The 25901-nt window shown below is 45.4% G+C and overlaps 1 protein-coding gene across 1 annotated transcript in view; it reads right to left on the minus strand.

The window, feature by feature from the left end:
* Window positions 1-11441: 11441 nt before the first annotated feature.
* LOC115144485 (delphilin-like) overlaps window positions 11442-25901 on the minus strand; it is a 41760-nt gene continuing 27300 nt past the window's right edge. The window contains 24 exon segments of the mRNA XM_065002502.1: window positions 11442-12938; window positions 13050-13214; window positions 13471-13589; window positions 14141-14270; window positions 14589-14675; window positions 14988-15143; window positions 15423-15619; window positions 15918-15995; window positions 16549-16636; window positions 16736-17027; window positions 17029-17100; window positions 17102-17456; window positions 17459-17497; window positions 17500-17607; window positions 17610-17751; window positions 19011-19330; window positions 19624-19792; window positions 20159-20250; window positions 20703-20846; window positions 21224-21375; window positions 21735-21806; window positions 22511-22819; window positions 23412-23481; window positions 25216-25319. Of these exon segments, the coding sequence (XP_064858574.1) occupies window positions 12867-12938; window positions 13050-13214; window positions 13471-13589; window positions 14141-14270; window positions 14589-14675; window positions 14988-15143; window positions 15423-15619; window positions 15918-15995; window positions 16549-16636; window positions 16736-17027; window positions 17029-17100; window positions 17102-17456; window positions 17459-17497; window positions 17500-17607; window positions 17610-17751; window positions 19011-19330; window positions 19624-19792; window positions 20159-20250; window positions 20703-20846; window positions 21224-21375; window positions 21735-21806; window positions 22511-22819; window positions 23412-23481; window positions 25216-25319 (3532 nt within the window). The 3' untranslated portion in view covers window positions 11442-12866.

The following is a 25901-nucleotide window of genomic DNA, read 5'->3' on the forward strand; positions in this document are numbered from 1 at the left end:
TAGCACAACACACACTGAACAGCTTACCTATAGCACAACACACACTGAACAGCTAACCTATAGCACAACACACTGACTGAACAGCTAACCTATAGCACAACACGCACTGAACAGCTTACCTACCTATAGCACAACACACACTGAACAGCTTACACTGAACAGCTGAACCTAGCACAATAGCACAACACACACACACACTGAACAGCTGGACAACCTATAGCACAACACACACACACTGAACAGCTTACCTATAGCACAACACACACTGAACAGCTTGAACAGCTTACCTATAGCACAACACACACTGAACAGCTTACCTATAGCACAACACACACTGAACAGCTTACCTATAGCACAACACGCACTGAACAGCTAACCTATGGCACAACACACTGGCTAACCTATAGCACAACACACTGAACAGCTTACCTATAGCACAACACACTGGAACAGCTTACCTATAGCACAACACACACTGAACAGCTAACCTATAGCACAACACACAGCTTACGCAACAACTGAACAGCTTACCTATAGCACAAACACACACACACCTGAACAGAACACTGAACAGCTTACCTATAGCACAACACACTGAACAGCTTTCCTATAGCACAACACACTGAACAGCTTACCTATAGCACAACACGCACTGAAAAGCTAACCTATAGCACAACACACACTGAACAGCTTACCTATAGCACAACACGCACACACTGAACAGCTAACCTATAGCACAACACAGCACTACAGCACCTATAGCACAACACACTGAACAGCTAACTAGCACAACACACACTGAACCTTAACCTATAGCACAACACACACTGAACAGCTTACCTATAGCACAACACACACTGAACAGCTTACCTATAGCACAACACACACTGAACAGCTTACCTATAGCACAACACACACTGAACAGCTTACCTATAGCACAACACACACTGAACAGCTTACCTATAGCACAACACACACTGAACAGCTAACCTATAGCACAACACGCACTGAACAGCTAACCTATAGCACAACACACACTGAACAGCTTACCTATAGCACAACACGCACTGAACAGCTTACCTATAGCACAACACACACACACTGAACAGCTAACCTATAGCACAACACACACTGAACAGCTAACCTATAGCACAACACACACTGAACAGCTAACCTATAGCACAACACACACTGAACAGCTAACCTATAGCACAACACGCACTGAACAGCTAACCTATAGCACAACACGCACTGAACAGCTTACCTATAGCACAACACACACTGAACAGCTAACCTATAGCACAACACGCACACTGAACAGCACCAGCTTACCTACTGGACAGCTAACCTATAGCACAACACACTGAACAGCTTTCCTATAGCACAACACACACTGAACAGCTTACCTATAGCACAACACACACTGAACAGCTTACCTATAGCACAACACATACACACTGAACAGCTTACCTATAGCACAACACGCACACACTGAACAGCTTACCTATAGCACAACACACACTGAACAGCTTACCTATAGCACAACACGCACTGAACAGCTAACCTATAGCACAACACGCACTGAACAGCTAACCTATAGCACAACACACACTGAACAGCTTACCTATAGCACAACACGCACTGAACAGCTAACCTATAGCACAACACACACTGAACAGCTCACCTATAGCACAACACACACTGAACAGCACCTATAGCACAACACACACTGAACAGCTTACCTATAGCACAACACACTGAACAGCTGAACCTATAGCACAACACACACACACTGAACAGCTAACCTATAGCACAACACACACTGAACAGCTAACCTATAGCACAACACACACTGAACAGCTAACCTATAGCACAACAGCACTGCAACAGCTACACCTATAGCACAACACGCACTGAACAGCTAACCTATAGCACAACACGCACTGAACAGCTTACCTATAGCACAACACGCACTGAACAGCTTACCTATAGCACAACACACACACACTGAACAGCTAACCTATAGCACAACACACACTGAACAGCTAACCTATAGCACAACACGCACTGAACAGCTAACCTATAGCACAACACACTGAACAGCTAACCTAGACACTACCTAAGCACAACACAACTGAAAAGCTAACCTATAGCACAACACGCACTGAACAGCTAACCTATAGCACAACACGCACTGAACAGCTTACCTATAGCACAACACGCACACACTGAACAGCTTACCTATAGCACAACACACACACACACTGAACAGCTTTCCTATAGCACAACACACACACACTGAACAGCTTACCTATAGCACAACACACACTGAACAGCTGAACAGCTAACCTATAGCACAACACACACTGAACAGCTTACCTATAGCACAACACACACTGAACAGCTTACCTATAGCACAACACACACTGAACAGCTACCCTATAGCACAACACACACTGAACAGCTAACCTATAGCACAACACACACACACTGAACAGCTTACCTATAGCACAACACACACTGAACAGCTTTCCTATAGCACAACACACACTGAACAGCTTACCTATAGCACAACACACACTGAACAGCACAACCTATAGCACAACACACACTGAACAGCTAACCTATAGCACAACACACTGAACAGCTTACCTATAGCACAACACGCACTGAACAGCTAACCTATAGCACAACACACACTGAACAGCTTACCTATAGCACAACACACACTGAACAGCTTACCTATAGCACAACACACACACTGAACAGCTTACCTATAGCACAACACACACTGAACAGCTTACCTATAGCACAACACGCACTGAACAGCTAACCTATAGCACAACACGCACTGAACAGCTGAACAGCTTACCTATAGCACAACAACACACACTGAACAGCTTACCTATAGCACAACACACACTGAACAGCTTACCAGCACAACACACACTGAACAGCTTACCTATAGCACAACACACACTGAACAGCACCTATAGCACAACACACTGGAACAGCTAACCTATAGCACAACACACTGAACAGCTTACCTATAGCACAACACACACTGAACAGCTTACCTATAGCACAACACACACACACTGAACAGCTTACCTATAGCACAACACACACACACACTGAACAGCTTTCCTATAGCACAACACACACACACTGAACAGCTTACCTATAGCACAACACACACTGAACAGCTTACCTATAGCACAACACACACTGAACAGCTTACCTATAGCACAACACACACTGAACAGCTAACCTATAGCACAACACACACTGAACAGCTAACCTATAGCACAACACACACTGAACAGCTTACCTATAGCACAACACACACTGAACAGCTTACCTATAGCACAACACACACTGAACAGCTAACCTATAGCACAACACACACTGAACAGCTTACCTATAGCACAACACACACTGAACAGCTTACCTATAGCACAACACACACTGAACAGCTAACCTATAGCACAACACACACTGAACAGCTTACCTATAGCACAACACACACTGAACAGCTTACCTATAGCACAACACACACTGAACAGCTTACCTATAGCACAACACGCACTGAACAGCTTACCTATAGCACAACACGCACTGAACAGCTAACCTATAGCACAACACACACTGAACAGCTTACCTATAGCACAACACACACTGAACAGCTAACCTATAGCACAACACACACTGAACAGCTTACCTATAGCACAACACGCACTGAACAGCTAACCTATAGCACAACACACACTGAACAGCTTACCTATAGCACAACACACACTGAACAGCTTACCTATAGCACAACACACACTGAACAGCTTACCTATAGCACAACACACACTGAACTAACCTATAGCACAACACACACTGAACAGCTACCTATAGCACAACACACACTGAACAGCTAACCTATAGCACAACACACACTGAACAGCTTACCTATAGCACAACACACTGAACAGCTAACCTATAGCACAACACGCACTGAACAGCTAACCTATAGCACAACACACACTGAACAGCTAACCTATAGCACAACACACACTGAACAGCTAACCTATAGCACAACACACACTGAACAGCTAACCTATAGCACAACACACACTGAACAGCTAACCTATAGCACAACACGCACTGAACAGCTAACCTATAGCACAACACACACTGAACAGCTAACCTATAGCACAACACGCACTGAAAAGCTAACCTATAGCACAACACACACTGAACAGCTAACCTATAGCACACAACACTGCACTGAACAGCTTACCTATAGCACAACACACACTGAACAGCTTACCTTAGCACAACAACACACACTGAACAGCTTACCTATAGCACAACACACACACACTGAACAGCTTACCTATAGCACAACACGCACTGAACAGCTAACCTATAGCACAACACGCACTGAACAGCTTACTTATAGCACAACACACACTGAACAGCTTACCTATAGCACAACAACACACACTGAACAGCTAACCTTAGCACAACACACACTGAACAGCTTACCTATAGCACAACACACACTGAACAGCTAACCTATAGCACAACACGCACACACTGAACAGCTACCTATAGCACAACACACTGAACAGCTAACCTATAGCACAACACGCACTGAACAGCTATCCTATAGCACAACACACACTGAACAGCTTACCTATAGCACAACACGCACACACTGAACAGCTTACCTATAGCACAACACACACACACTGAACAGCTTACCTATAGCACAACACACACTGAACAGCTTACCTATAGCACAACACACACTGAACAGCTAACCTATAGCACAACACACACTGAACAGCTTACCTATAGCACAACACACACTGAACAGCTAACCTATAGCACAACACACACTGAACAGCTTACCTATAGCACAACACGCACACACTGAACAGCTTACCTATAGCACAACACACACACACTGAACAGCTTACCTATAGCACAACACACACCTGGGATGATCAGATTTATATATTAAACACGGCCCTGAACAGCTTTACCAAGCACAACAGCCTGAACAGATCTTTTAGCACAACACACTGAACTACATTTCCTATAGCACAACACACTGAACAGCTTACCTATAGCACAACACTGCACATTTCAATATTTATTGGCACAACAGTCGTCAGCATCACAGTAAAATTAACTGAACAGATACCCATCAAAAATGGCAAACGGAAGGTGGATACTGAGAACCGGGGGTTTCAAACAAGGTGAACAGTCGGAGTATATGTTCACGAAGGTAGCTGGAAAACCTGTGTGTCTTCTGTACGGTACTGAAAGAGTATAATCTGAGACACATTATGAAACGAAACAGCGGACAAAAACAAGAATATGGACATGGAACAGCTACAAAAGGCAGAGGAATTAAAACAGGCCTCAAATCACAACAGGCTCTGAAAAGCCAAATCACAAGGCCAGGCACTGAACAGTTTTATTTTAGCAGAAGACACAAACACTGAACATTTACGGATAGGATTTCATCAAAAACTGCATGAAAAGTTTTGACGAATTGCACAACAGAAAAAAGCAACTCTATTTTAAATGAACAGTCTGAGCAGAAACACCACTGAACAGCTAGACCAGTTGTCCATCAACTGAAAAGCACCTTAGCACAAAAACTGAACAGATTTTATTGCATATTCCTTGGCTGTGGATGACAGCACCTATAGACATTTCTGACATTGCCCAGCTGTCAATTTTCATCCACACAGTGGACAGCCAACCTATAGCGTGACACACACTGAACAGCTTTACCTATGCACAACACACAGCTTACTATAGGGCATGATTTGTATGAAGAGGTAGCAAGATGTGTAAATGAGACAGCAACCTTAGCACAAAACACTGTGGGTTTGACATACCACAGCACACTGAACAGTGTGGACACAGGAGCGGACAACACGAAGATACGGGAAAAGATGCAAGAGGAAAACACACACTGAACAGCTTATCATTGTACAACACCAGGAACTGAAAGCTTGAAAATGGAGCACAGCACACACTGAACAGTTAACTTTATCAGAACAAAGGTTTGAACAGCCGCCAGTAGCAAGGCATTTCACAGTTGAACAGCATAACCTGATTAGCACTTATCACACAGAACAGCTAAGCCTATAGGAAAGGTGCTTCAAAGATGTTTATAGCACGTGAGGAGATTTGTCTGTTCTTGGACAGCAAAGGGAAAGACACAACACAACTCCGAGACGAAATGTTTCTGTGTGAAATGGCTTTTCTGTGTGACATTACAGTCATCTGAATGCAATAAACTTGCAGCTGCAGGGTCGGGATCTGTGTCATCTCTGATATGTACAGTACAGTGAAGGCATTTAAAACCAAACTGACTCTGTGGGAACAGATGCGGAGCAGAAAATTTGAGCCACTTTCCCAGCTGCACAGACCATGAAGAAGCTCTCTACCAGTGCGTTCCCGAGCACACAGTTGGCTGATAAAACAGGTATGCTTGAACAGCTGACTTTCGACGCACGATTTGCTGACTTTGAAGCACAAAAAAGCAGGTTGGAACTGCTCGGTAACCCATTTGCTGTTGACGTGGAACAGCTCACCACCAAACCTCCAAATGGAGTTGATTGACCTCCAATGCAATGATGCACTGAGGGCAAAATATGCGGCAGTGGGTGCTGCGGAGTTCGCCCGTTTCCTCCCCGGCACAATGCCCCAGCTGCGCATCCAGGCTGCTCAAACGTTGTCTATGTTTGGCAGCACATACCTGTGTGAACAACTGTTTTCTTTGATGAACCTGAACAAAACATCACACAGAACAGTCGACTTACTGCTGAACACCTCCACTCAATTCTGAGGATTTCTTCAGCTCAGAGCCTTACCCACACTGAACATTGATGAACTTGTGGAAAAGATGGGACACCACCAAGTATCACCTCAACCTCAAACAAGTGAACATTACTGTGCAATCACATATTTAGAGTTTTTACTCAGTTCAAGTTTAAAAGTTAAAATTTAATATTTGTTTTCACTGCATGTTACTTCTCCTTAAACAAAGTGTTGTTTTTGATTAATAGATTTTTGAACACTTTATTTTTTTGTATTTCAATCCAATTATATTTTAAAAATATTTCAGTTGAGTGGATGATAGAAAATTGCTACATTGTTTTTTCTTTGAAGTAAATTTAGCCCACTTTTGCTAAAATAGAAAATATAGTCTACTGATGGTGCCTTGAATACCGGTTTCTTTCATTTAATGTTCATGTTATGGGGATATTTATATAAAGGAAATTTGTCTTTTGTGTCTGTTGAAAATTAAAGATTACTGACAGAGCCATAAGAAAATATTGCTTTATTTATCTGATCATATTGTAATATATTTGTTAGGTTTTCAGTAGGTTCAATAGGTTCACTAGACTATACGTCATTGAAAAAATTTTCAATGAACATTCGAACAGTCCGGCCCTCGTCTTGTAGCTGATTTTTTTATTTGGCCCTCCGTCCATTTGACTTTGACACCCCTGCCTTAGACCCACTCCAATTTGCATACCGCACCAACAGATACACAGATGATGCAATCTCTATTGCACTCCACACTGCCCTTTCTCACCTGGACAAAAGGAACACCTATGTGAGAATGCTATTCATTGATTACAGCTCAGTGTTCAACCCCATAGTGTCCTTAAGCTCATAAATAAGCTAAAGACCCTGGGACTAAACACCTCCCTCTGCAACTGGATCCTGGACTTCCAGACGGGCCGCCCCCAGGTGGTAAGGCTAGGTAACAACACATTCGCCATGCTTATCCCCAACACAAGGGCCCCTCGGGGGTGAAGGCTCAGTCCCCTCCTGTACTACCTGTTCACTCATGACTGCACGGCCAGGCACGACTCCAATACCATCATTAAATTTGCCAATGACACAGCACTGGTAGGCCTGATCACTGACAACGACGAAACAGCTTATAGAGAGCAGGTCGGAGACCTGGCCGTGTGGTGCGAGGACAACAACCTATCCCTCAACGTGATCATGACAAAGGAGATGATTGTGGACTACAGGAAAAGGATGACCGAGCACGCCCCCATTCTCATCGACAGGGCTGCAGTGGAGCAGGTTGAGAGCTTCAAGTTCCTTGGTGTCCACATCACCAACAAACTAACATAATCCAAGCACACCAAGACAGTCGTGAAGATGGCACAACGAAACCTATTCCCCCTCAGGAGACTGAAAAGATTTGGCATGGGTCCTCAGATCCTCAAAATGTTCTACAGCTGCACCATCAAGAGCATCCTGACTGATAACATCACTTCCTGGTATGGCAACTGCTCGGCCTCCGTCCACAAGGCACTACAGAGGGTAGTGCGAACGGCCCAGTACATCACTGGGGCCAAGCTTCCTGACATCCAGAACCTCTTTACCAGGCGGTGTTGGAGGAAGGCCCTAAGAATAGTCAAAGACTCCAGCCACCCTAGTCATAGACTGTTTTCTCTGCTACCGCACGGCAAGCGGTACCGGAGCGCCAAGTCTAGGTCCAAGAGGCTTCTAAAACAGCTTCTACCCCCAAGTCATAAGAGTCCTGAACTTCTAGTCAAATGGCTACCCAGACTATTTGCATTGCCCCCCCCCCTTTACACCGCTGCTACTCTGTTGTTGTTCTCTATGCATAGCCACTTCAATAACTCTACCTACATGTACATACTACCTCAACTAACCGGTGCCCCCGCATATACAGGTACCCCCCTGTATATAGTCTCACTATTGTTGTTTTACTGCTGCTCTTTAATTACTTGTTACTTTTATCTCTTATGCTTGTCCATATTTTTTGAAACTGCATTGTTGGTTAGGGGCTCCTAAGTAAGCATTTCACCTTAAGGTCTACACCTGTTGTATTCGGCGCATGTGACTAATACAATTTGATTTGATTTGATGATGGCAAAGGATTTACGCTCGACCTCATCTTTACTAGATGCTGTTCTTCCACTAACCTCACTGCAACTCCCCTCCAAGTCTCCGACCACTACCTTGTATCCTTTTCCCTCTTGCTCTCATCCAACACTTCCCACACTGCCCCTACTCGGATGGTATCGCGCCGTCCCAATCTTCGCTCTCTCTCCCCCGCTACTCTCTCCTCTTCCATCCTATCATCTCTTCCCTCTGCTCAAACCTTCTCCAACCTATCTCCCGATTCTGCCTCCTCAACCCTCCTCTCCTCCCTTTCTGCATCCCTTGATTCTCTATGTCCCCTATCCTCCAGGTCGGCTCGGTCCTCCCCTCCTGCTCCGTGGCTCGACGACTCATTGCGAGCTCACAGAACAGGGCTCCGGGCAGCCGAGCGGAAATGGAGGAAAACTCGCCTCCCTGCGGACCTGGCATCCTTTCACTCCCTCCTCTCTACATTTTCCTCTTCTGTCTCTGCTGCTAAAGCCACTTTCTACCACTCTAAATTCCAAGCATCTGCCTCTAACCCTAGGAAGCTCTTTGCCACCTTCTCCTCCCTCCTGAATCCTCCTCCCCCTCCCCCCTCTCCTCCCTCTCTGCAGATGACTTCGTCAACCATTTTGAAAAGAAGGTCGACGACATCCGATCCTCGTTTGCTAAGTCAAACGACACCGCTGGTTCTGCTCACACTGCCCTACCCTGTGCTCTGACCTCTTTCTCCCCTCTCTCTCCAGATGAAATCTCGCGTCTTGTGACGGCCGGCCGCCCAACAACCTGCCCGCTTGACCCTATTCCCTCCTCTCTTCTCCAGACCATTTCCGGAGACCTTCTCCCTTACCTCACCTCGCTCATCAACTCATCCCTGACCGCTGGCTACGTCCCTTCTGTCTTCAAGAGAGCGAGAGTTGCACCCCTTCTGAAAAAAACCTACACTCGATCCCTCCGATGTCAACAACTACAGACCAGTATCCCTTCTTTCTTTTCTCTCCAAAACTCTTGAACGTGCCGTCCTTGGCCAGCTCTCCCGCTATCTCTCTCAGAATGACCTTCTTGATCCAAATCAGTCAGGTTTCAAGACTAGTCATTCAACTGAGACTGCTCTTCTCTGTATCACGGAGGCCCTCCGCACTGCTAAAGCTAACTCTCTCTCCTCTGCTCTCATCCTTCTAGACCTATCGGCTGCCTTCGATACTGTGAACCATCAGATCCTCCTCTCCACCCTCTCCGAGTTGGGCATCTCCGGCGCGGCCCACGCTTGATTGCGTCCTACCTGACAGGTCGCTCCTACCAGGTGGCGTGGCGAGAATCTGTCTCCTCACCACGCGCTCTCACCACTGGCGTCCCCCAGGGCTCTGTTCTAGGCCCTCTCCTATTCTCGCTATACACCAAGTCACTTGGCTCTGTCATAACCTCACATGGTCTCTCCTATCATTGCTATGCAGACGACACACAATTAATCTTCTCCTTTCCCCCTTCTGATGACCAGGTGGCGAATCGCATCTCTGCATGTCTGGCAGACATATCAGTGTGGATGACGGATCACCACCTCAAGCTGAACCTCGGCAAGACGGAGCTGCTCTTCCTCCCGGGAAGGACTGCCCGTTCCATGATCTCGCCATCACGGTTGACAACTCCATTGTGTCCTCCTCCCAGAGCGCTAATAACCTTGGCGTGATCCTGGACAACACCCTGTCGTTCTCAACTAACATCAAGGCGGTGGCCCGTTCTTGTAGGTTCATGCTCTACAACATCCGCAGAGTACGACCCTGCCTCACACAGGAAGCAGCGCAGGTCCTAATCCAGGCACTTGTCATCTCCCGTCTGGATTACTGCAACTCGCTGTTGGCTGGGCTGCCTGCCTGTGCCATTAAACCCCTACAACTCATCCAGAACGCCGCAGCCCGTCTGGTGTTCAACCTTCCCAAGTTCTCTCACGTCACTCCCGCTCCTCCGCTCTCTCCACTGGCTTCCAGTTGAAGCTCGCATCCGCTACAAGACCATGGTGCTTGCCTACGGAGCTGTGAGGGGAACGGCACCTCAGTACCTCCAGGCTCTGATCAGGCCCTACACCCAAACAAGGGCACTGCGTTCATCCACCTCTGGCCTGCTCGCCTCCCTACCACTGAGGAAGTACAGTTCCCGCGCAGCCCAGTCAAAACTGTTCGCTGCTCTGGCCCCCCAATGGTGGAACAAACTCCCTCACGACGCCAGGACAGCGGAGTCAATCACCACCTTCCGGAGACACCTGAAACCCCACCTCTTTCAGGAATACCTAGGATAGGATAAAGTAATCCTTCTCACCCCCCTTAAAAGATTTAGATGCACTATTGTAAAGTGGCTGTTCCACTGGATGTCTTAAGGTGAACGCACCAATTTGTAAGTCGCTCTGGATAAGAGCGTCTGCTAAATGACTTAAATGTAAATGTAAATGTAAATGATTTACTGCCATTTCCTGTTACTATGGCAACAGCATCACCACAAAACAAATTCCACTTTATCAGGCAGATTTATTTGTCAAGCATTCATGTTTTTTTTTACAGATCCAAATGCAACCGATCCAGAAGCAACCATATGGCCAACATAAAAAGTCAATATTTTTTTAACTATACAAAGTACTCCAATAATATCAATGAAAACATATAAAACACACTTTTACAAAATGAACATTTCAATAAATTAACAATAAACTTCAATCGACCAAATGTTATAATAGGCCTACATTTCAGACCCAATTTGTCAGAATATAATAAAAGTAAATAAATCCAGATATAACACAAAACAACACCTATACAAACATGCAAATGCTTCGGACAGTTGTCAACACTGTACTGCACTAGTGGCAATATTTAAATGTGTTGCAGTGTCTTTTTGAACATGATGACAAATTGCCTGGTACGACAGGTCTGTAAATAAATACATCTGTATTTTCATGATGGCAGCTCTGTCTGAAATTTCAATGTAAAAAGGAATTATGGAGGGAAAGTAGAAACACGTACAGTATTAAAGAAATACCATCAAAACAGCTTTAAATTAACATCAGAAAAAAAGTGAACATTTGTTCTAAAACAAGATACAAATTCAGGTGAATTTATGGCAGAGATGGACGGTTCATCAATACCAACCACAGTGACAGTAAGAGCTGCCAAGACCACTCAAATGAATTGATGTCTTTCTGTTATCAGCTATCCATATACTAGCCCCGGTGGGTTAACCCTCTTATTTCATGTGGTTCATCATCCTATAAAACGCTTAAAACCCGCAGGAGTCTGGCAATATTTTTTGTTTCCCCTGCCGAGTGGAACTTTTGAAATGCCAAACGTCAGGATGACTGCAGGTACGTTAGGATGACTGCAGGTACGTTAGGATGACTGCAGGTACGTTGACACCAGAAAGCTTCTAATTTTTAAAATAATAATTCACAGTACTATTGTCATGCCAATGTAATGATTCTTGGTAGGTTAATACTGCGTTCTATCATCACATAATCTAAGAGGCAGTGAGTGTGTGTGAATGGAATTTTAGTTTCTGTTGTTGTGCACTTTTCAGATCAAGTCCTAAAAATTGTGCTCAGCTCTAGATAACATTCATATATGTTTGACTATCAGCCATCTAAAATGTAATTTCCATATACATCTATGCTTTACAATTTCAATATAATTTCAATTTCATATAATCCAATATCAAATATATACTCTTATCTAAACATATTAATCTTCATTACTAATTTATTGTACTACTTGACCTTACCAGGGACAACTGTGGGCCCTAGGGCTCAGAGTTCTTTCTGGTCAGATGACATGTTCAGGAAGAACTCCTGGCCATAGGTCATTGTGTTGTTTGTGTCCCAGTAGCTGTGACTGTTTCTTTGTGTTATCTTGGCACTTTGGTTGAGGAGAGCAAAGGGGTTATCCAGTCTCTGATCTCTACCAGGCAAGGGGAGAGGCCACTCTGGGAATACAGGGGTTCTCTGTAGCCTGGGTCTCATTCAGTGCTTTCTGGAAAACATCAACCAATCAAAATCATACATGAGTCACAGACACACTTGAATGCTGTCAAATTGTACGGACAGAGACCTATCAAGGGCATCACTATGGCTACCGGCTCACCTCAAACTTGGAAGTAAACTCAGCGAAAATGGCGAAGAAGGCCTCAGTGGAGGTGACTTTGCTGTCCTCTCCGAAGTAAGAGGCCACCTTAGTGAACTCGTCCATGGCTCTCAGCTGCAGAGAGTCCAGAGACTGAACCGCTGGGTGACTGTTCTCCAGGAAGCCCTTTATCTCCAGGGTCAAGGATAAAACTGTCAAACTGTCAGACCATTTAAAGCACAGTGAAACATTCTGACTAGTAACATCCTGATGACTGTTATGTATGGTGTAATTATATACAATTACAGTGTAATTACTTACTACTAATCACTACAGTGTGTTACTGTGTGGCACACACTAACTATACTATCTACCATGATTATGTGTGTGTGTGGGAAATGTTCTGTTGTGAAGGGAATTGTTGTTGTCGATAAAAGGATACACTCATGACAGCAGCGAAGTGGTCCTCAGCCGTGGCAGGGATCATCTGACATGCTGTCCTGATGTCCTGGATGGTGGAGTGGAGGTCACCCAGCTCAGCTGTCAGGATTCGCTGATTCACTGCAGAGAAAGTTCAATACAAAACCATACAGTATGACTCATATGAGACAAATCCATTGCAAATTCAAGTGTCTAATGTGAATGCCATTCATTATAAAGTAATTGCTGTCGTGTTTCAGTCTTATGCGATGACTGCTGTAAGGCATGTCGGAATGTTGAAAAGGAACTATCAGGAAACGACCGGGGATTATCAGGAAACGACCGGGGATTATCAGGAAACGACCGGGGATTATCAGGAAACGACCGGGGGTTATCAGGAAACGACCGGGGGTTATCAGGAAATGACCGGGGGTTATCAGGAAACGACCGGGGGTTATCAGGAAACGACCGGGGGTTATCAGGAAACGACCGGGGGTTATCAGGAAACGACCGGGGGTTATCAGGAAACGACCAGGGGTTATCAGGAAACGGATAAGAACATGACTTTTAGAACATATTGTGGACTGTGTAAATGTACTAAATAGAAGGTGTTCATTCTGCTAGTGAACCTCAGAGTCCCGCTGAAGGATGGAACCAGGTTAAGAACATTGTGTGGTGTCGTCTCACTGTACCTTTGGCTGCGAGTGGTACGGTTGTGAGGTCCCTGGCAAAGTTCAACAGTTCTGGGAAGTGTTGGCATAGCGATTTGGCAAGAATGTGGAGGAAGGTGGATTTACCATCCACTGTTTTAGTGGTGCTGAGCTGTAAGAATTAAGGTGAGATAGGATTTGGCATTAGAAAGCAAAGACAACACAAATACTATAGCGCAAGGGTTCTCAAACCTCTCCTCGGGGACCTCTAGTCATTCCACGTATTTGAACTATTACACAGCTAGCACACCTGATTCAAATGGTCAACTAATCATCAAGCCCTTGACTAGGTGAATCAGGTGAGTTAGTTCAGGGCTACAACAAAATTGTGAAACATTTGGGGATCCCTGAGAATTAGTTTGAGAACCACTGCTATAGAGGCAAATGAGGCTAAAGCACAGTCAGCAAGAGCATGAACATCCATCCATACCTCAGTGAGAAAGTTGATCTTAAAGCCAGTGGTTTTGTTCGTCTTGGGTTGACCATTATTCAGGTAATTCCCCATTGCCAGCACAAACTGTCAACAGAAACAGAGGTTTAGAAACTGTTTACAGGTAACACAACACAATAAAAACATTATGCATACCTCCGAGTCTGTTTCTTGTTACCTTATCCTATATGATTTTACAGACAGACAAATCTTCAAAATTGCAATTCTTAACTGAATCATCTTGGGTCTTTGGTCTTAAATCCTCCTGGTTCTTTAATAACCTTAGATTTTGACAGCAGGGTACCATAAAGAATATGAAATCAACAGTCGTTTGCCATTTCTCAACCATTAAGCTCCTGTATTCATCTCCCACGGAGCGAGTTACAGTGGTTGTATTACCTCGAGGATCTTGGCCAGTTTCTTGCTGCTCCTGAGTTCCACTGAGGCCTTGTAGATACATTCGTATCCAGCCTTCATCTCCTCTGTCTTCTCCTGCAGGGTCGTCTTAAAATGGAGGCTCCGCAGACGAGTCTTATACTCAGGGACCATCAGCATCTGGGCACACAGATTATGAACTTGAAAAATATTGTTACTATTGCTAGTATAGTAGCATAATACTGTGGTAAACTACTACTATATTATACAGTAAAATACTGAAATAGATCTTTTTAAACATTCTAGCCGCAGCCTAGACGGATTTTCACTACACCCGCAATAACATCTGCTAAACACGTGTATGTGACAAATCAAATTTCATTTGATTTGACTGGACCAATATAAACAACGTCCCGATCCACCATTTGGGAAACATTGACACAACAGTGTCTCTGTTACCTGCAGGACAAACTGGTCAGGGTCGCTGAGTTTGGCGGAGTCCTGGTCGAAGCGTTGATACTGTTTGACCTCCTGGTCATCGGGGGCGTAGAGCAGCAGCTGCTTGATGTGGGCCGGCTCTAGCCTGTCTGTGGTCATTGTCATTAGCACCTTACGCAGCTCACCTGGAGACAGCTTCAGGTGGGCGATCAGGATGGCTGAGGAGAGGAGGAATGGAATGGAGGGATGGAGGAGACTAGGTTTATTTGTATTTTATTTGGATCTGTTACAAAAGCAACTGATACTCATCCTGGGGTTCACAGAAAACACACTACAAAACAGTCATTGACAGTCACAGGCCTTCATTGATCAAAAACAACAACAATAACAATACCATTCAACTGCTTCTGTAGAAATCAGAGAACCTGTGTTTGAGCCACGTGGCCATAGAGGGTATGTTCAGATCATTGAGAGAAAGGTTCAGATCCCTGGGGGCTACGGCATGGTCATACTCACAGGCGTTGTAGGCCTTCTTATAAGACAGAATCTCCACCACGTCTTTCTTTTTGAAGCTCTCGGGCAGGAAGGCTGGCTCTGGAAGAGAGACTGACACATTTAATCACAGTGTAAGGATGCTGCTCTCCAGGCACCAGAGGTGGAAACACTAACAGGCACTAAAGATGGATGGGTAATGAGAGAAGAGAGGAGAGATGGGATGGGAGGTGGTGCCATATGGATAATGGATTTGATGAGTAGGTGAATGGAGGCGCTTAGTAGACCATGGGACAACTTGGTGAACTGTGAAGGCAACAACATGGAATATCAGCAATACACTTACACAATGAAACACAAAAAAAAGCCATGTTGAATTAATGAATGTGATGTACTCTTACACAGCGATGATATAAAATCATTATATTGCATTATATATGCATGGCTCCCTTGCAAAAGAGACCTTCAGTGGGACTCCATGTTAAAATAAATAAATATCAAATCAGAGACAATGACGGTAGAAGGACAATATTAAAAAATTGCATCATAGAGGTGGTTTAACTGGTAAAACAGAAACAGTGATATGAATACATTATATGATATGACACCCCGAGATGAGATGTTTGATGAAAAGAGGTCATAATAAAGAACTTACTGGAACTCTGTTGGGTACCAAAGTGCAGCTCTAGATCGAGGTACTTCACCATGTCACTCAGTTTGTCATAGTCAGGGTCCTCTCCAAGCTAAAGCAGACAAAGTATCTGTCAATACATGTCTGAACAAAACAACAACAAACAGTATTATTCCAGGTTCAGGGTTAATATAATATACTCCACACGTACCTGTCCCCAGATGGTCCCCTCAGAGTTCTCTACCTGCTCCCAGCGTAGCCTCTTGACACTCATGTGGTTGGTGTCCCCAGCACAGGGACTGGAATTGGGCAGCGGAGGCGGGTCGCATGGGGGCGGCAGTGGTGGAGGGGGTGGTGGGGGCACCTTGTGTTTCTGGAGCTCTGACACTGAGACAGGGGTCTCGTAGGTCTTTGAGTGAAGGGGCTGGGGAAGGTGACTCTGGGGCTGGGACAGGTGAGGGACCTGGGGGGGATGACTCTGGAGCTGGGACAGGTGAGGGGCCTGGGGGGTGACTCTGGGGCTGGGACAGGAGAGGGGGCTGGAGAGGGTGACTCTGGGGCTGGGACAGGTGTGGGGTCTGGGGGCAGGCTGTGGCTTAGCTGGGGCTGGTAGGGCTGGTGGCTCAGCCTGGGCTGATAGGGCTGGTGGTGAAGCTGGTGGTGTCTCTGGAGGGCGAGCTGGCTTTGCCTGTTGGGCTGAGGGGAGGGCTGGGGACACAGGATGGGCTGGGTCAGGGGCTGAGGCTGGCTGGCCTGGCGGGGCAGGTTCCTGGGGCGAGAGGGCTGGGGAGAGTAGCAAGGGGCCAGGGGGAGAGTCATCTGGGGTGCTTGGTGGTGGAAACGGCCCTGTAGTTCATCCCTGGTCGGCAGCACCTTGTGTAGTGTCGGCCTGTTGTACGTGAAGGTCCGTGGAGGAGGCGGGGGAGGGGGATGATGGGGTGCTGCGGCTGGAAGGACATGCGCGCCCGGGGATGTGTTCGGGGGAAAAGCGAGAGAGGACCGAGGTAATGGGGAGGGGGTCAGAGAAGCCGAATGGTGGCGGGGGGTAGGGGGTGGGGAAGGGCGGGGGCGGCGGGGCGCTCTGGGGGGCGGGGGAATGGGGATGTGTTCTGACCCGGAGGAGTAGGTGAGGGAGGTGGCGTCATCGTTGCTGCTGATGTCCTCACTGCTGGCACTGCTCAGCTGGTGGGGGAGGTAGCTCACTTCCTGCTCATCCTGGAAACTCATCTGGACACAGCAGATAATGATCATTCTCATTCTTTATAATTAGACACACCCATGTCATCTGATTTACATCTTATAACCTTATACAGTTTTCAGAAACCTTACAATCAGATGCACACATACTGTATATAATCTGATGGTCATGTTATCACTGTATACATCCTGAATAGTCTGCACACACCTTATAAACAACCTTTATTGTACGACGATAATGTATCTAATCATTTCCTATTCATATGCACCGCTTTTCTTCAGAAACAATGGAAACCAACTCCATAAATACTGTATCTGTCGACACAATAACAACTTCACATACCGTACCGTCTGTATCTTATTCATAAACATTGGATTTACTCCACTGTAGATACTTAAATAACTCAATGACACTACTGTAGGCACAGACGGCCTGTTGTCGAATTTGATCTGGTATCATTAACATTTCAAACCAATTCTCTTAGAGCTCACATTGTCTAATTGTGACTCTCTGGCTCTCTCACCTCCTCACATTGACTATCTCTTCATATACTGTCTCTGTCTCTCACCTCCTCACAGTGACTAAACCTTCATCTACTGTCTCTGTCTCTCACCTCCTCACAGTGACTAAACCTTCATCTACTGTCTCTGTCTCTCACCTCCTCACAGTGACTAAACCTTCATCTACTGTCTCTGTCTCTCACCTCCTCACAGTGACTAAACCTTCATCTACTGTCTCTGTCTCTCACCTCCTCACAGTGACTAAACCTTCATATACTGTCTCTGTCTCTCACCTCCTCACATTGACTATCTCTTCATATACTGTCTCTGTCTCTCACCTCCTCACAGTGACTATCTCTTCATCTACTGTCTCTGTCTCTCACCTCCTCACAGTGACTATCTCTTCATCTACTGTCTCTGTCTCTCACCTCCTCACAGTGACTATCTCTTCATCTACTGTCTCTGTATCTCACCTCCTCACAGTGACTATATCTTAATCTACTGTCTCTGTCTCTCACCTCCTCACAGTGACTATCTCTTCATCTACTGTCTCTGTCTCTCACCTCCTCACAGTGACTATCTCTTCATCTACTGTCTCTGTCTCTCACCTCCTCACAGTGACTATCTCTTCATCTACTGTCTCTGTATCTCACCTCCTCACAGTGACTATATCTTAATCTACTGTCTCTGTCTCTCACCTCCTCACAGTGACTATCTCTTCATATACTGTCTCTGTCTCTCACCTCCTCACAGTGACTATCTCTTCATCTACTGTCTCTGTCTCTCACCTCCTCATAATCGTTCTCTCCAGGGAGGAAGTTATCCACCAGAGTGACACGGTGTCCCAGCTGTTCGCTCAGAGCGTCCAGGAACTTGTCCGTGTCCCTGCTCCGGGGGGGTCTGGAGAAGGTGAAGAGCTTCCTGCGTCTGGACAGGGGGCTGGTGGGGTCATCCGAGTGTTGTGGAGACGGAGGGGGGCTCTCCAGGCTCACGTAAGGGTTGGAGTCAACGCTACCGGGAGACGGGGTGGTTCCCTCATGATAGAACTCATACAGAGGGTCGGGCAGAGGCTCCTTCCATGTCAGAGACAATCCTGATTTACGGTTCCCTGTGGGGGGGAGAAGAAACGCTGCATTATTTCAAAGATATCTAACAAAGGACTTTGTGACTCTGCGTTTTATTTGGTTGAAATAAAACTTGACCCACGTGGCAGCTGTTTGTTCAATTTACTCTAAAGAAGTCTCTTAAACCAGATGGGTTCCATCTTAAATGATCTAATTTGTCATCCTTAAAGCGAGCATGAGTGACAACGTTAATGGTGATGTCGTTGTAACCTTTATGATATACTGACCATTGGCTTCAAGTGGTTGCCATGTCAATGTGTGTGTGTGTCTGTGTTACCTGTGCTACCTTGACTGAGGGAGGAGCGAGCAGGAGACTGGCCATAGGCGTCAATCTGTCCCAGCTCCTCAAAGTCTGGTAGGGTCAGTGGAGAGCAACGACTGTGACTCTGTTGCATGGCATTCTTCCCTGTGTACACACTTTCCAGCTCTGTGTACACTCCTGACATCTAGGGGTCGTAGGGGGTGTGAGCAGGCCGTTAGCACAAAGCACTAGGAACTCTTTATCACAAGGTCTGCTTATAAACGCTTTATGAATCATTACTAGATAGTTTGTTAACCATTATTAACCTTGAGTAAAAATCCTAAACAACATGCGTCATATTTGTCTTTTTTAAAATATGAACATACTGTAACTATGTAATACTATTTACAGACAGTTTGTGAGCAGACGTCCAGATAAAGTGTTTCCTAAAGCACTGGTAAAAGCATTGCAGTACAGCGGAGCCCTGTAAGTAGTTCTCTTTATAAACAGATGGCTCGTCAGCACCGCTGGTTCTGCATGGCTGACCATTGTGTTGCAGTTTTATACCCACGTGATTCAGGTCAGGGGACTCTGGGAAGGAGGTGCCGTCTCCACACTGTCTCTCTCCAGGTGTCCCACTCCCTGGTGCATCCACATGAATCCCTGCGTCCACATGAAGGGACAAACAGTCATGAGGATCCACCTCCTCTCAAGCCCAGAGAGGAGGGGAGACAGCAGGAGACAGCAGGAAGCGTCATAATGTCCTTAACAGCATGGAGAAGTGACAGAGGCCTAGTGCATTTTCAGCTATGGGCTGGATCCTAACTTGAGATTTACTGTACACTACACAGTACACCTGTAACTTGAATTTCTGCACAAATCTCCCATTGGCGTCAATGTGAGGTTTATGCTAAATTCCAAGTTACTGTAGGCATTTCTCAAGTTAGGATTTGGCCCTATGAGAGTTAAGATGGGCTTAATGCAATACTTGGCTTGGATAGATGTTATCTGTTAGAAGCAGCAAGTCAACCCTCAGCCCTGGAGTGGCTAGTTGAGAGGAAACCCTTCCAATCAAGGATAAGGACAAATAGTTGTTGAGCTGATCACATTCGTACCCATCCCCAAGTGTGTTCCGATGATGCAGTCGTCAGAGCTCCTCTCCCGTACGGTGCCTCTGTAGGAGGTACCTGACACACGCACTGAGCTGCTCCTCCTGTGGTGCTCATGTCCTGCACCTGGCTCTGGCTCAGGCTCTGCTGCTGAACACACACACACACACACACACACACACACACACACACACACACACACAGAGAAAGAGAGAGACGAATTCAAATGAATTAGAATGACAGGAGGAAATATCTAAGAAAATCCCACCCAACTCCCACTGAACAATAAATATATTCTCTAGTTGTCAGCTATTTTCATTGTAACTTCTAGTTGTCTACGTTTTTGCCTCTGCAAGGCCTTGCCTGCAAAGATGCAAAGCAATCTTCCACTCTGAAAGACAAAACATTATATCAAATCTAAACTGGTGAGAGCATAACCAGACAGAGACCCCACATCCAACTCAAATCACTCACACACAACAGACCCAACCAAGCAGGCAGAGAGATGTTGCTAATGGCTAACCCACCTGCGGTCTTGAAGCCCAGGAAGCGTGAGATCTTGCTCTGACAGTGTTCCTGCTCCTCGTAGGTCAGCAGCTGGTAGATGAACTGCCAGATCACCTGCTTGGCTGGAGTGTCCAACACCGGGAACACATCAACAATCAGGGTGTCCACGTTCCTGAACATATACAATGAAAAAGTCACTATTTTAGATACTTCTGAACAGCACAGACAAAAAAAATCGAAATCTGACGTTTTTGTTGCTACAAAAAGTATTTTAAAACATGCTAAAATAAAAATAAATAAAAATCTCAGGCACACTGGTAATATTCATTCTTCCATGAATTGAATAGATATTTTAACCAATGGTTCATCAAGGTATTGGGGAGGTACAACTCAACTCCTACCAGTGTGCTGGAGTTTTTCTTCTTTTTATCATTAAGAATACTTTTCCCCCATGCACCTGGTAGCTTGTTAACGTGTGCAAGTTCACTTTCTCAAACATGCCAAAATAAAAGTATCAAAAGAAATTCCTACTTTCGAAAAGGTTTATTGCTATTCAGTAACGTTGATAGGGAATTTGTCTTGGTGACTCTTTGATTCTGTACTCTGTAAAATAACATGTATTGCTTTAGATTAGACAAGTTTACCATTATATAATGTAGATATTATATCATTTACATTTAGTGCATGTAATAAGATGTAATGAACCATATTAGGATTCAAGCAGATTATTGAGGGGTAGGATGTTATTTGGTAGGGAACTGTCAGATTATGTTTCTGTAACTCTCCTTTAGGGTAGGTAAACATAAAATGTATGTAATATCTACTATTGATGTGTGAGCCATTTCAAATGAATAAAACATCATTCCTGACATTTGAAAGGAGATAAAATACCTCTCTCTCTCTGTCTCTCTGTCTCTCTGTCTCTCTCTCTCTGTCTCTCTGTCTCTCTGTATCTCTGTCTCTCTCTCTCTCTCTCTGTCTCTCTCTCTGTCTCTCTCTCTCTCTGTCTCTCTCTCTCCCCCCTCTCTCTCTGTCTCTCTGTCTCTCTCTCTCTCTCTCTCTCCCTCTCTCTCTTTCTCTCTGTCTCTCTGTCTCTCTGTCTTTCTGTCTCTCTCTCTGTATCTATGTCTCTCTGTCTCTCTCTCTCTCTCTCTGTATCTGTCTCTCTGTCTCTCTCCCTCTCTGTATCTCTGTCTCTCTCTCTCTCTCTCTCTCTCTCTCTCTCTCTCTCTCTCTCTGTATCTCTGTCTCTCTGTCTCTCTCCCTCTCTGTCTCTCTCTCCATCCTCTAATACCCCACCCCCCCACCTGTGTTGGAAGAAGGTCTCCAGGGCCTTGCAGATGGTGTATCTCTCCTGCACGGTGAGCAGGTGATCCAGCTGCTGGCTAAAGGTGCGTCCATGGACCCTGATGCTGGGTGGGAGGATCTCAGCCACCCACTGTAGAGAGCTGAGGGGGACCGGGGAGCGGGACCTTGGGGCCACTGAAGGGGCCACGCTTGGGGAAGTGTCCTCCTGGTCAGGGAGGGAGTAACCAGAGGGACCGCTTTCCACTACCAGGGTTGGCATGGCACCACTGCCCTGCAGCATGGACACCACCTTCTCATGGGAACAGCTCCTGAAGACTCACACACACACACACACACACACACACACACACACACACACACACACACACACACACACACACACACACACACACACACACACACACACACACACACACACACACACAGTCACTGTCAGTAATAAAATCAATGTGCAAGGATGCTGTCATTGGACTAGCTCCTACAGACACTGAAAGGTACAGAGAGTTACTATCTACAGTATTCAGTAGTGCGCTCGACTACTCACCCATGTGACCCATAGTTTGCATGGTTACTGGGGTGGTATAATGAGGTATTTGTGGGTGATACTGTGGGTGATATTGTGCTATGGGCGGTGAAATATTGACAGAGCCCTCCTGAACAAATGTGATTCCAGCCAGGCTGTGTTCTAATGGGCACTCCTACACTTCTTCAAGTTCAGAATAAAAAGGGAAAATAAGTCAGTTTAAAGGGCGTAAAAGGACTTCCCACAAGAATTTTCTCAAATGCCATTCCACACACACATCCACGCATGTGCGCGCACAAGGAAACACACCAGCCCAGCTTGACTCACTCTCTTGTGTGCATCATAAGGTAAAGTAAAGACATAACGGGTTTGTGTACCTCATGTCCAGCCCATTGAGGAAAAGGATGCGGTCGCCTGGTTTGAGACCACAGTCTTCAGCAGGGCTGTCTGAAGAGAGACAAGGGGATGAGAGTCAGAGAGAAAAGGAGGGAAGACACATAACAATCCAAGATGATATGCAAAAACATAACATTTATAAAAGCCTCATTAATCAAATCAGTACGTGGTATTTGACTGTTGTTGTTTTTATGCACCATGTGTTGTCTGATGTATTGGGTTATGCCGGTAGGCCTTTAGGAACCAATTTAGCATAATATTATGATTATTTATCGTTCTTAAGTAGGTGTACAGTACCACATGGCCATGCAGGCTCTCTGACACGAGACAGTGTGTTCTTATGGATGCCTGTACATCACGATCTTATCTCATCCACCCACAGCATCTCCATATACAGCTGTCCTGAGTCAGTGAGTAACTTACTGCTGGCCTCTGCTCAGATCTGTAGTGGGTGGTCGGCATCATACACACACACACACACACACACACACACACTCCTCCCCCGCCTCAGTCCTAACAAAGATGAGCATCCGGTAAACCCCATATTATTATACTCTGGTACAACATTTGACATTTTAGTAATTTAGCAGACACTCTTATCCAGAGCAATTAAGTTAAGTTAAGTAACTTGCTCAAGGGCATATCACAGATTTCTCAACTAGTTGGCTTGGAGATTTGAACCTTTCAGTTTCTGGCCCAACACTCTTAACAATCTGCTGCCCCAACCTCTTCATTTAGAACTACAGCAGAACATCTCCATCACTGCACACAGCAACATCCCCATCCATCCATGTATTCACCCTCCTCTCATCCCTTTAAAGGGCCCCCAAACTAATACAACAATAAAAGCATGGCCCATCATGACTGTCCTGTCTGTCTTATTGTACAGTGGGTGGATGTTGGACAATGTGTACGTAACAAATAACATTTGATTTGATTAGTTATTGACTCAGAGACACGCCTCCACCTCCTGAAACATACTGTATATTCAGGTAACACCCCTCTAGATCAGATCACCCCAACAACAACCCCCAATACTGACCACAGCATCCCCAACACCTAACAACCTCCACTACTGACCACAGCATCCCAAACACCTAACAACCTCCACTACTGACCACAGCATCCCACAACACCTAACAACCTACTGACCACCATCCCCAACACCTAACAACCTCCACTGACCACAGCATCCCAAACACCTAACAACCTCCACTACTGACCACAGCATCCCAAACACCTAACAACCTCCACTACTGACCACAGCATCCCCAATACCTAACAACCTCCACTACTGACCACAGCATCCCCAACACCTAACAACCTCCACTATTGACCACAGCATCCCCAACACCTAACAACCTCCACTACTGACCACAGCATCCCCAACACCTAACAACCTGCACTACTGACCACAGCATCCCCAACACCTAACAACCTCCACTACTGACCACAGCATCCCCAACACCTAACAACCTCCACTACTGACCACAGCATCCCACTTTCCCAGCATCCCAATGACTTGCCTAGTTAAATAAAGGTTAAATAAATAAATAAATACATAAAATACTGATCACAGCATCCCAAACATCTAACAACCCCCACTACTGACCACAGCATCCCAAAGACATAACACCCACTACTGACTACAGCATCCCCAACAGCCAAGACCACCCACCTGATACCAGCCCAGTACAATACAGTGTTACCCAACACAAAACATAGAACTTCATCCACCCAACGCACCACATAGAGAAGTGTAATCAGCAGTGTGTCATCACTTACCTGGGATGACAGAGTCGATACAGACAGGGGCATGCCCCCTCAGGGTGAACCCAAAACTCTTCTTCCCTCTGTAAACCCTTACTGTCCTAGGGGGAGCATGGAGGCTGAGGGAACATTACAAAGTGTGTATTATCTTCTGTCAGAACATACATTTGTATACATTTTTTACAGTAGAAGTAGTAAAAGATATGGTTGTAATATTATAGTTGTAATATTTCAGGAACTACATTACTACCTTTGTTGTGTACTGATGTTTTATCAATGGGCTTTCAACAGCTTTCAACTGTATTTATCAAGTACTACTGGGTGGTTAGAATAGCCTAGCATTCTCAACAGTAAATAACAATTCTACAGGGATTTCATATTATCATGCCCACATCACGCTGTCTGTTATGTAACTTGAACAATAAAGGAATGTGAATGAGTAAAAAATAAACAGCAGCTAGTGTGTCCAGTAGGAATACCACATAACAGGTATGATTTCCAGCTCAGACAGTGATGCCTCTGTTCCCTGGCTCCCAGAAAGAAGCATTACCATCAAAGACTGGGATGGAGATATCACGGTTGCCATGGAAACTACTCAAGGCAACATCATATGATATAAACAAGAGTTCCATAAAGCAGAAGAAGGAGAGGAGAGGAAACGGGTAAAATCCATTATTTGATTGTCTTTATGCTTGTTATGT

This window comes from Oncorhynchus nerka, linkage group LG16 (assembly GCF_034236695.1).
Source record: "Oncorhynchus nerka isolate Pitt River linkage group LG16, Oner_Uvic_2.0, whole genome shotgun sequence".
Taxonomy (NCBI): domain Eukaryota; kingdom Metazoa; phylum Chordata; class Actinopteri; order Salmoniformes; family Salmonidae; genus Oncorhynchus; species Oncorhynchus nerka.